The sequence below is a fragment of the Lissotriton helveticus genome, chromosome 4_1 (assembly GCF_964261635.1).
Source record: "Lissotriton helveticus chromosome 4_1, aLisHel1.1, whole genome shotgun sequence".
NCBI classification, from domain to species: Eukaryota; Metazoa; Chordata; class Amphibia; order Caudata; family Salamandridae; genus Lissotriton; species Lissotriton helveticus.
The window spans coordinates 1,099,530,874-1,099,542,308 of record NC_136063.1 but is presented as its reverse complement, the minus strand read 5'-3'; the positions used below and the strand labels follow the sequence as shown (position 1 = coordinate 1,099,542,308).

Sequence of the window (11,435 nt, the reverse complement as noted above, 5' to 3'; positions counted from 1 at the left end):
TCATACTTGGGTATCACCCTCGCTTCCTCCATGGACTCGGCGGTCGCCCTCAACTACGCGACTCTCACATCCCAGATTCGAGCCGACCTTGCGCGGTGGTCCACACAGGCGCTCTCCCTGTTGGGGCGAGTTGCGGCAGTGGAGATGTCGGTCCTGCCCAATATTTTGTATATCTTCCAAACCATTCCAGTGCTGCCCCCGGCTGGCGCTATCGCAGATTTACAGGCTGCCTTTCACCACTTCATTCTCCAGCAATTCTTCCAGGCATCCCAACTCCGCTATTTGGTGGAGTGGTATAGACCGGAATCTGAAAAACGATGGTTGTTCCAAGATAGGGCGATGGCCCAGACATCCCTTTGGAAGATTCCGTTCCTTCTCCGGCACACCAGACCGCGGTACCTCCAGAGGTCACCCATCACCGTACAGTCTTGCGTGTCTGGGACACAGTTGCCGTTAAGAGACCTGACGACCTTTCCCTCCCCGCTCACTCCCCTCCCAGACAACCCGGAGTTCCCACCGGGCACTGACCCCCACGCATTCTTACAGTGGCGCGGTACGAGTTGCAGATCAGCGGGTCATCTTTTCGACCTGCAGGGCTTTCTTTATCTCTCCGATCTGTCGCAGGGATATGATGTTGTCTCCCCCCACCTTTTCCAATACTTTCAACTCCGGCACTGGCTCACGCACCCGGACTATGCTCCCTAGTTGGCAGACGTATGAGATTATGAGAAGTGGCTAGTGACGAAGGAATTGGACAAACGCCTCATCTCGGAACTCTACAAGATGCTCACACCCCCAATTGCACTGGGTCGGACGGCAGGACAGAGGCGCTGGGAAGCGGAGTTAGAGAGGACCCTGACAAACCGGGAATGGAGCTACATATATTATAGGGCTTCCCACACCACACGCAACACTGCAGGCAGGGAGGCGGCAGGGAGGCAGCAGTGAAACTGGCCCTTTACTGGTACCTTACCACCGTTAGGCTCAACTAAGGGAATCCAACTCGCAGTGCGCTTTGCTGGAGTGGCTGCGGTGAGTGGGGCACCATGACTCATCTCCTCTGGGAATGTCGAGAAGTTAGGGACTATTGAAAAGTGGTCTTAGATGACAGACACTACATTTGACACTGAAATCCCAAGGTTCCGAGCTTATACCATCCTAGGCCTTCCCAATGCACTTACCTTACCCCTGAAATCAATCCGAGGACGCCAAATGGGGATTGCCATGCAAGCTGCATCACAACACATTTTGTCACTCTGGGGATCGACCACCAGACCCACTCACACGGGATGGCTGCATAAAATCTGGTTTACACTGGGTATGGAGCGCATTCAGGCTACACTTACACAGTCCGCGGCTACGTTCCGGAAGGTCTGGCTACCATTACAGTCCCTCCTCTCCACTGAATTCAATGAAATCACATGCCCTAGATATCTCCGTTTACTACGCCCTACAGAGACCCCACATAACCTCATGAAGGGACGCGCTAAACGAAATGTGGGCACCTTGGCGATTGCTTTACTGGTATGGCACACTGGTTGGGGTGGAGGGGGTTCTTGGTTTCTGTTTCTGAAGTTATGCTTCTCTACCAGGCTCAGCACTTACGGTTCTTGCATCGCACTTATGGTCTGGCACATGCACCTTGCCTACAGTTTAATTTGTGGAGAAGACATGCATGTCTGTCTCGACCGCTTTCTATATATGATGCCTTCCCATTGCAATGTATTGCCGGTCTTTGCTCTTGAAATCAATAAAACAAATTTGAATTTAAAAAAGACAAACCGCCGTAAGAATCCTGTCAAAAACTGACAGAGGGGAGGCTCTTCTCTCATATCAGGGCTGGCTGGTGTGGAAAGATAAGAAATGATGTCAGCAAGCCGAGGTTACGCCTATAAAGGGGATGCGGACGTCATATCTGACACGAACATTACCACGAGGAGCCGACCGATGCCGCCTAGAGACACGCAGGGGCACTGTTCACGAACAATCTTCTGAATTAAGTCGGACGCCTGGGGAAATTGAAAGGCAAAGACTCTGCGGCTGGCTGCCTCTATCAGATTAACCCTCTTAACTGCCTCTACGGATATAACTGCTTTGCTGGTACACACTGGATCATTTTTGCGGATGTCTCAGAGCTATTTTCTGTGTTGTTGTAGGGATATCATTTTTTAGGGTTTTTCCCCTTCAGTCCCAACTAGGTACAAGAAACTTCCTGTCCATTTTATCTCTTCTAAGATATCACTCAGCACAAAAAAGGTATGTTTAGTATCATTGTCCAGTTGCTGGAATTAGAGTAGACCTTTGAAGGAGAATCCTCTGATTTTGTTTACAGTGGACAAGTGAGCAGGAAGCAAGTCAGGCATTTGTCAATAGGGGTAGATGTCAGAAGATGCTTTTCTTTAGGAGCGCTTTCAGTGGTAGCATGCAATTTTTGGGTAATGCAGAGTCTTCTTTCTCTACAGTATCGAGGGTTGTTCGAATAACAATGTTTCCATTGTAGTCAAAGATGTTGGTGAAGGGGGAGCATCGATGGGAGAATCTGATGTTGCTTTACAGATGAGGCGCTAACTACTCAAAAGCTATTTCCGTCAGAAGACACTTTAAGAAGCACTTCTATAGAGAACTCCTAACTCTGTCAATAATATTCTTCCTCTCTGCGTCTTCTTTGAGTAAGTGCTCAGCGATGCAATGCACCAAGCAAGTAACCATCCAAAGAATAGCATTCCCACTGCAGGCTGAACATCTGTCTAGCTTTGTCGCACACAAAGGTTTTGAAGGGAAGGTCCTGTAGATGTGATAGTGAGCAGGGTAAACACACTACAGACATTTGTGAAAATTCTCAGCACGGATCATAGTCTGACCACATCTGATAGTTTTCTCCCACCATCGAGCAAGGCCAGAGGGGGTGAAAAAAATCAAGAACTGAAAATATCTGGTTGCAGCTGAAAAGAAGCCTGGTACAAAATGTCCAGGATTGCCAAACTCATGAAGTTTTCAAGTAATATAATCTTACAAACAGTGATAGAGCAGAGCTCTGTGTGGAGACTCCCTCACAAATGGCATGCAGTAAAAATCTTAACCCTGGTGGCCTCTAATTAGAGTGTAGTGCTTAGCACATTCAATTTCTTGGCTTATGTTTAGGCTGTTTTAATGAGGTGAACGTGCAACTAAATATTTTTGGGGAAATGGGCATCTTAATACTGTTTATAGCCATGTTAAAATAGAGTTCTAGCCTGATGAGGAAATGATTCAAGCATGAGAATCTGTGAAAGATCCAATGCTGGAGAACTAAAATGTATTGTATTTGTAAACCATGAAATTACTAGAGTACAATATATTCATTTCAAAGTATATACAAAGTTTGATTCATAATATAAATATCAGAACAGCAGTCTTATTGGGTACCACCATATTTTTATTGTAGCATATGGGAAAAGGGTCAACTAAAATAAGTTTTACGAGAATATTTAATCCACAGACAAACTTGCAAGACAGGAAAACTTTTTCAGGGCTACAGTGGTGTACAGAAACTTTTTATTATAAAACAGAGAAAGATATTCTTTTGAATCAAGATGGCAAAACAAGATGTTTCTTTTAACAACTTCATTGTTGTTATCCACCACTTTACTTCAGTGCTCCAGATTCAAACAGAACACTCACCAACAGTGAAATATCGACATCTGAAAATGAAAAAAATGGAGATCAAACTCAACATTGCAGCACAGTTTGAATCAAATGCACATAACATTATGCTGATCTGCAGCCAGCTCTCGTGGCTAAGGATGTTTTTCCATCTGTAACTAGATGAGGTTATTTATAATATCCTTAACTAAACTATAGTCTTGAAATAAGCAGTTCAATTGCTCAAACATCAGATCAGTTTTTCGCGTCAGCAGTAGTTTTTTCTCTCGTAAATACTGTATCAACCTACAAAATGTGCGTCCACTTGAAGTGTTGAACAACAGAAGTACAGTCACACAGAAAAACAACATTTCATACTACAAGGTACAATATATTGGGAGACAAAAACAGATACTATCGTTAGGGGTCCATTAGGACAAGAGCATGGAGGCAGGGGTTTCCAATAGAGCTCTAGTGCGTATGCATTGTCAGAAAACTGCACCAAGGACCACCTTTAACAAAAACTGACCAAATCTTGCTTAAGGGATTCATGACCTCAAGTGACAGAATGCAATGACATGAAATGCTCCTAAAGTGCTAGTGCAATGTTTTATCCTGTGTAAGTCCGCAGACCAATGTCTTATCTTCATCCAAAGAAACCTGGTTAATCTGTTGCTTCAAATGAATAGTATTGCCTTCCCAGTTGTCAGCTGTCTGCCCATTACTATAAACTATTTATCCTTATACATAATTTAATGACATTTTAAAGGCCGAAAAAGCCACAGGATTTCACAATGCAAAACATATTGCAGTCTAACCACTGACTGAATGCCAATGAACTTGTAGGTGCATTCACCCAAATTAAAATTTTAGAATAATGGACACCCCTTCAACTACTCTCTCAAAAGTCAAATCATTAGGGTGATTTTTTCTAATCTGTTGACAGTGTGTCATTAGTTCTACTTCTTACTACTGCAAATCCTCATACCATTTTTGATCATTCTCACTTGGCGGTGACAACCAGGGAAACCACTGTCGGTAAACTGGATTTCTGCAGTGTTGTGTAAGTAGGAGCCCAATTAACGACTGCAGACAGCACGGAACACAATAGCCAATGTGGTACGTAAGCAAGAGGAACACATTCTTGATCAAAGAAATTTCTACTGGCTACCTGTTCTGTCAATGTTTCTGGCAATATATTTCCTGCAGAGAACTTTCTACTTCCTCTTGCAAACTCATAGTTCAGAGAATTAGCTAAAAATTAATACATGAGGGTATGGTCTTGAAATTATATACTCTTGGATTTAACTAACAAAGCAAGTTGTTGAGGTTCAGAGCAAAGGAAACACCGTCTTTATCAATGCTGTAGTTGGTGTAAGGGCCCAAAATATGATCGCTATTATTCACATACATCGACTTAGGTTCTGGAACTCAAACGTTTGTTCATGAGTAGACTTAATAGAAGATTCCACACTAGTCTATAAAAGAAGAACACCGGGATGGCCACACAGGACACAAAAGTCTCCCTTACAATATATTTTTAAAGGTGTCTACACTGATGACAGGGGTAGCAGATTCGAACTTTCCTAAGACTTTGGAGAAACCAGGCAGATATGCAGTGTGAAGAAACCAGGTGTATATGGTGTGGTGTACAACCTAATAGTGCAATACACTTATTAACCCCTTTAGGACACTAAGCTTTCCTTTGTCAAAACTTCAGCTCAATCCTGGGTAGCTGCGGCTTAGAGCAGCAAGACTTACAGAAAGGAACAAGTGTAAAATATTTAAATAGCACCAAGCAAATGAAGGAGAAATTGAGAGGACACCAAAGAAATCTGGAATCAATTCATAAATATAGAGTGTATTTTTGACAAGCACAAAAAAAATATCCACCAGAGGTTTAAGAGATATTGAATTTACAAGGTATAGTAAATAGGGTTATTTCACTCAAATGCAAACAAGCACTGATAAATTCAACATAATTTACACTTAGCAATGTTTTCACTGAAAAGTTACTTAGAGCTGCTTTAGGCGATCAACTTCAGAAATAAGCCAGTCAGGGCGACCAGCAAGGTCCTCAGAAACAGTTACCACACAGGTGAAGCAGTCTTCGGTCAGTTCCATGCACTTTTATCTTTGGAAAGTCTTTCCTACGGAAGTGGTCCTGATGAAAGGTATGAAGGATGCTGAAGGTGCTGAAAGGATGAGATGCGGTCGACTAGGGTCTTGCCCCGACTACTCTTCGGTCCATGAAGTGGGAGAGGATCCTGGTCACAGGGTCAACGTCCATCAAAGTCCACTCTGTGCTGGTTGAAGTTCAGTCACTACAGGACTACCAGTCGAATAGTATCGTGGTCACAGGTCAATCCTTCCTGGAATGAGGATGTGTCCTCTGGAAGTCCCAGCTGCACTACGACAAGACTCCAGATTTCAGCGAACTTGATTGCAACTTTGTGTCGGCTCCTGGTCCCTAGCGCTCCAAGGCGGAGGTTGGCAGTGGGGTGAAGCCTTTGGGATAACAATTAAACAGGAGGCCAGCTCACTGACCCTTGGAGTCTCTTGGCTGGGATCTGGAGGGGACTTCTCCTCTAGCAGGACATAGCAAGCACAGTCCCTCCCCCTTGTTAGCCACCAGGTTCGGAATTTGCAGTCCTCACCGGTACAGCCTCTCTTTGCTGGTTCTATGGTGCAGCAGGGCAGTCCTTCTTCAGTACTCTTCCAGCCCATTCGAGATCAGAGTTTGGGGTGCCCTCCTTATGCTCAGAAAATGCCCTCAGAGCAGGAGGTGATTGGTAGCAAATGGGCTACCAGGTTTCCTCTCACCTGGTGACCACTTTCTGCAAAGTGTGGCACTTGGGCATGCAGGATGCACCATTCTGCCCACTCGTAAAAAGACAGGAATCCTCACCAGAGATATGGAGCTCCTTAGAACAAACCCAGAGGTGTGGCTACCAAGGCAGCTATGAGTACCTTGAAAAGTGGTTTGACAACTGTTTTTCCTCTCCTGTCCAGCCTGAACAATGGAGCAGCCCCTCTCCTAAGTAGAACACATTTGCCGTTTAAAGACAGCTTCTCCTTTGAAGCTTGCTTTTTGGGCCTACACCTGAGTGACTTCCTGCAGGAGAGAGGTGACACCTCCTTCCAGAGCAGGCCCAGACTGTATGCTTTCCTGGGAGCCAATAGCAGTCTCCCCAGATAGCAGAAAGAGGTCTTGGCTACAGGACCCCACATGCAACTTGTATTAGCTCAGGGGACCAAAGGCGAGAAAGTGGCAACTTTGTCCAAGTTGCACGCTGCAACTTGCGACATTAATTTCACCCCGAGAATCAAGCTGGAGTTAAGGAAAAGATACCTTGGATGACCCAATTTGGGCACATTGTTCCAGAGTTAGCAAAACTGAATGGTCCGTGTGTAACTCTGTACTCACCAATTTAAAGACCAAGCTTTTCCATAGTAAAAACAACAGTTTAGAGATTTTACTACCAAAACATGTAAAATATATGTTCTACCATGAGATATGTTGCACCCTGCCTTCGTACTCGCTAGGCCTGCCATAGGGGTGACTTACAGATATAGCAAGTGGGAAGTATGGCTTTGTCATTGTTTTAAATGGCAAAGTCGGGCAGGCAGTTAAACTGCTCTTCCAGACTTTAAATGGCAGTCTGGGATTCTCGTTTTACTTGTGTCTCTCCCCCCCCCCCCCAAGGGTGGCACAACGAGTGCTGCAATGCAATTTGTTTTTTTTAGCTACATTTGATTTTTGCAGGTGATTCTGGGTAGGAAAATGTTGGGAGATACACGCAAGCACACCTACCTGCACTCCCTAGGTGTCTAGTTCTCAGAAATGTTTGGGCTCATTTCAGTTTTGGTTTCACTGAAATGACGTCAGCGTGATGTACGTGTTAATAGTCATTTCAGTGAAAGGATCAGAACAGGAACTCTTCCCCACCTCCTAAGGCTGTTTTGATTGAAAGGAAATCCCTCTGATGCCCGAACTAGAGGGATTTCCTGGGCCATGTGCGCAGATGGCTGGGAGCGGTCCGACGCGTTGGACAACTGCAGGCCGTCCGACGCAAGCAAAAGATTAAGGGTAAGGGCACAGACAACAAAGCAGTACTTCCCAAATGGTGAAGGGTCTGAGGAGCGGACTGACAACAGAAAGTCCTGTAGGATAAACCACGCGAAATGGCCCTCCATGCGGACCCGTCAAAACTGTAATGCCAGTTGAAGGTGTGTATGGACATCAATGCAGTAGCCTGGCCGATGTCGAACACCGGAACACTCCTAGGCAACACCATGGTGGAAGCCTTAATTCTAATAAATTGCCCTGGCCAAAAGGAAAGCCCTGCGTAGCCTTCATTTTGGCCAGAGCATAGCATGTTTTTATGAACAGGAACATCGACCTAGACAAGGTTTGTTTCTGAAATGTCTTTCACTTCTTAGCACATGCAAAGACTGAAAAAGGGTGGTCCTCCACCGGGTGATCCTTAAAGTGCTTCATGTAAAAACTAAGTATTCTTTTTCTGTCCAAATGATGAAGTCTTATCCTCCCTAGAAGGTTGTAGCACATAAAAAAAAACACAGGGAAAGTGATATTCTATACCTTCAGTAGAAAGATGCACTGGTTTGCAGCACTAATTTGTCAGGGTTCCTGGTGTCAGTGGAGCACATAAATGACTAATGTTAGGGGTGTTAAGGGTAGGGAGGGGTAGTAGTCAATGGGCTACTTACTTACCCTTGAGGTCACTACCCCACCCATATGACCATTTCCTGTGGGAAGTGGGCATAATACTGCCACAGAGTTCCTAACTGTACCAAAAACAATATGGTGGAACCCTTCTTTTGTTGAGAAAATTTGGTAGCCCACCTTCGGGGTGTGACTAGTCTGGAGGTGCAACACGGCTACTTGTATAGCTAATTCCCTGCCTGTCCTGGTGCCAAATGAAGCCCCAGGCCTGGATATGCTAAATAACTAGCCATCCTGCTGGAAGAGGTGCAAACACCTTCATGTGGAGCAGGCATTGTTTCTAGCCTCAGGGCGTGGGCTCTCACTTGCAGAGGGTCAGAAACTGGTCTTTGTTGGCAGATCAGTTGATATCAGTCAACTAGCACACTAGATACTGTTAAGTTTTTCAGGAGGCTCTTCTAAGGTGCCATCTGGGTGCATATCATAATAAATCTAGTACTGGCAATAGTACAGATTTATTAAGGTATGTTTGATACCAAGTGTGCAATACCTATATTTAAGATGGCTTCCCTATTCACTTGTACTATCTAGTAATTAAACTAGACAGCACAGGTGCATAGCTGCTCATGCAGCTATGCCCTCACATGTAATATAATGCACCTTGCCTTAGGATTACAAGGCCAACTGTAGGAGTGACTTACATATATTAAATGCAGGGACCATCATGGCTCACTGTCAGGTCGTGATTTCAACATGGTTAGCACCATGTCATGCAGTCAGCAATGGCAGCTTGGCTTCAACTTGTATACAAGTCCCTTGGGGTGACATAATACCTGCTGCAGCCCTTAGGGACCCTATTTGGTAGCCATGACCTAGGTACCAGGGGTACTTACTAGGGCAGGGCTCGAAAAATCATAAAAATGTTACTAGACCTTCAGGTCTAGTTGATGGAAGCTGGCTCTGTATATCCTATACCAAGATGAGGTATAGTGTGCAGAGTCCAGTGGAACCCTAAAGATAGGCAGAGGTAAAAGTAGATGGCACCTTACTCTCTATCTGTGATAGTGTGGGTGAGGAGTAAGGCTTAATCAGAGGGTAGTGTTAAGCATTTGTTGTACATACTCAATCAGCATTTGTCACACACTTAAAGACTGTACTTAGACCAATTTGTTTGCATCAGAAATATTTAGTTATTTTATTTCTAGAACAAAGCCAGGGCTGGTGCAGGTAAGTGAAATAAATACTTTGCAAAATCTTACGCAATGTTTTACAATTGAATGCAGGTTCAAATGCAGTTGATTGAATTACAGGTAAGTAAATGTTTTGAAATTACTGTTCAGTTACTTTTCAGATTACTTTGTACATTACTTACTGGATTGCTTTTGCTAATCAGTGTGATATGCCTAGATATCACCCTGAGACATTTCCTAGACAAAAGGTAAGTAAATCACTTTTAGAACATATGCAGTTTTGTCAATGTTCCATACAAACCAACTCCACACACAAATTTAAGGAAAAACAGTCAATGTATTCCGATGGGGGTAATGAAGTTAACAGGTAAAGTACAAGTTTGTGCGAGTTGGTATTCAGGGGTTAGAACCAGGGTTCCCCCAGGGTAGGGGATGCACTCTCTAAACACCCTCAGCGGCACTAGGGCAGCCAGGTGCAGAGTGCTGAGGCCCAATGTATCCAAGGCGGGATAGGGGGCCTACGGTTGGTGGCAGCTCACGAGCAAGCCTCAAAGTTGTGGGAGCAAAGCTCCTGGTGTAAGGCTCAGGGCAAAGGAGGATCTGAGTTAGCACCCAAAGTACACCTGCAACGGCGTAGCGTCGGCTGGGTCGAGAGTGCCGTTTTGGCGTTGGTTGCCCCGTTTTCAATGGGATTTGCCGGTTTGGGATTTTGCCTGCAGGAAGACTTTCAAAAGCTGAGCAGGTAAGTTGGAGAGCTCGGGACATAGGTGCACATCGGGTTCTCTTCACCAGGGCGCAGGGCAGCTGGATGCAGGGGTGTCTTTTGAGGTCGGAGTTCACCTTACCGGACCACTCGCCGTTTGGGGGGTGGGGGGTGTCTCCGAGAAGAGGCTGCAGGCGATGTTGGGGAGTCCTGGAGGGGTCAAACCACGGTACGCTCAGACTCAGAAGAGCTGGGAGACCTCGCTGGGACCAGTGAGCCACTCGAACTCTGGCCGCAGGCGACGGGTGCAGTGGTGGTTCCAGGCGTCTGCTTTCTTTGTCCTCAGGAGGCTCAGAGTCTGTCTTGGGAGTTTCTCTTGAACAGAGCTGCTGTTCACAGGAGATCCGGTCTTTGTTGAAGGCAGTCAGTCCTTCCAGGGTTCTGGAGGTCGCTGGCTGCAGGACAAAGCGACTTTTGAAGCAGGATCTCTAGAAACGGGCCGGTAGGGCTGGGTCCAAGTCACTTCTTTTCAGCAGTCTCCTCGCTGGGCAGGGTCTTTCGTCCTTCTTCGTAGGTTGCGGGAATCTGTCTTCTTGGGCCAGGGTTGCCCCCAAAATACTGTATTTTGGGGGCGTTTCAGAGGTCTCTAGGGTCAGTAGCCAATGGGCTACTGACCTTAGGCTGGCTATAGACTGGGTGTGCTCACCCCATGTGGGGAGCGGGCACAATCCCTAATCCAGACTGGGGATTGCCTGCCATCTGCAAGATGACAGGAACTGAAGAGTGGGCTTCACCCCGCCTTCCTCACCTGAGGGGTGGGTTGGCAGAGGTGCTCACACCTTCTGGGCTGGCTAATTTTTCCCACCTGTCTCCTCATCGAAAAGGAGGGGAGACGGGAAGGGGGCCTATTCCTGATAGCAGGAGAGGCTAGGGAGTCGCATTACAAAGGCAGCAAGGCCTTTGAAGCTCCCCTGCCACAGATGGCTCTTCTGGCCTGGGAGAGGTGTGACCACCTCAGCCCAAGGAAGGCTTTGTTTCTGGGCTCAGGGAGCGAAGGCTCCCGTCCCAGGGGTCCAGAATCATGTCTAGTGGTGGCAGGCTGGTGTGTACCAGTCAGAGAAGCCACCAGAGATTGGTAGTTTTTCAGGGAGCAAGAAGCCCTCTAAGTGCATTGTATAATAAATCCCACACTGGAATCAGAGTGGTTTTATTATGCTGAGAAGTTTGATACCAA

The 11,435-nt window shown here is 45.9% G+C and overlaps 1 protein-coding gene across 2 annotated transcripts in view; it reads right to left on the bottom strand.

The window, feature by feature from the left end:
• Positions 1-3,397: 3,397 nt before the first annotated feature.
• LOC144829004 (uncharacterized) overlaps positions 3,398-11,435 on the bottom strand; it is a 391,507-nt gene continuing 383,469 nt past the window's right edge. For both annotated transcript variants that reach the window (XM_078687693.1, XM_078687694.1), the window contains exon 15: positions 3,398-3,680. In XM_078687693.1, coding sequence (XP_078543819.1) covers positions 3,625-3,680 — 56 coding nt within the window. In that variant the 3' untranslated portion in view covers positions 3,398-3,624. The remainder of the gene's footprint in view (positions 3,681-11,435) is intronic.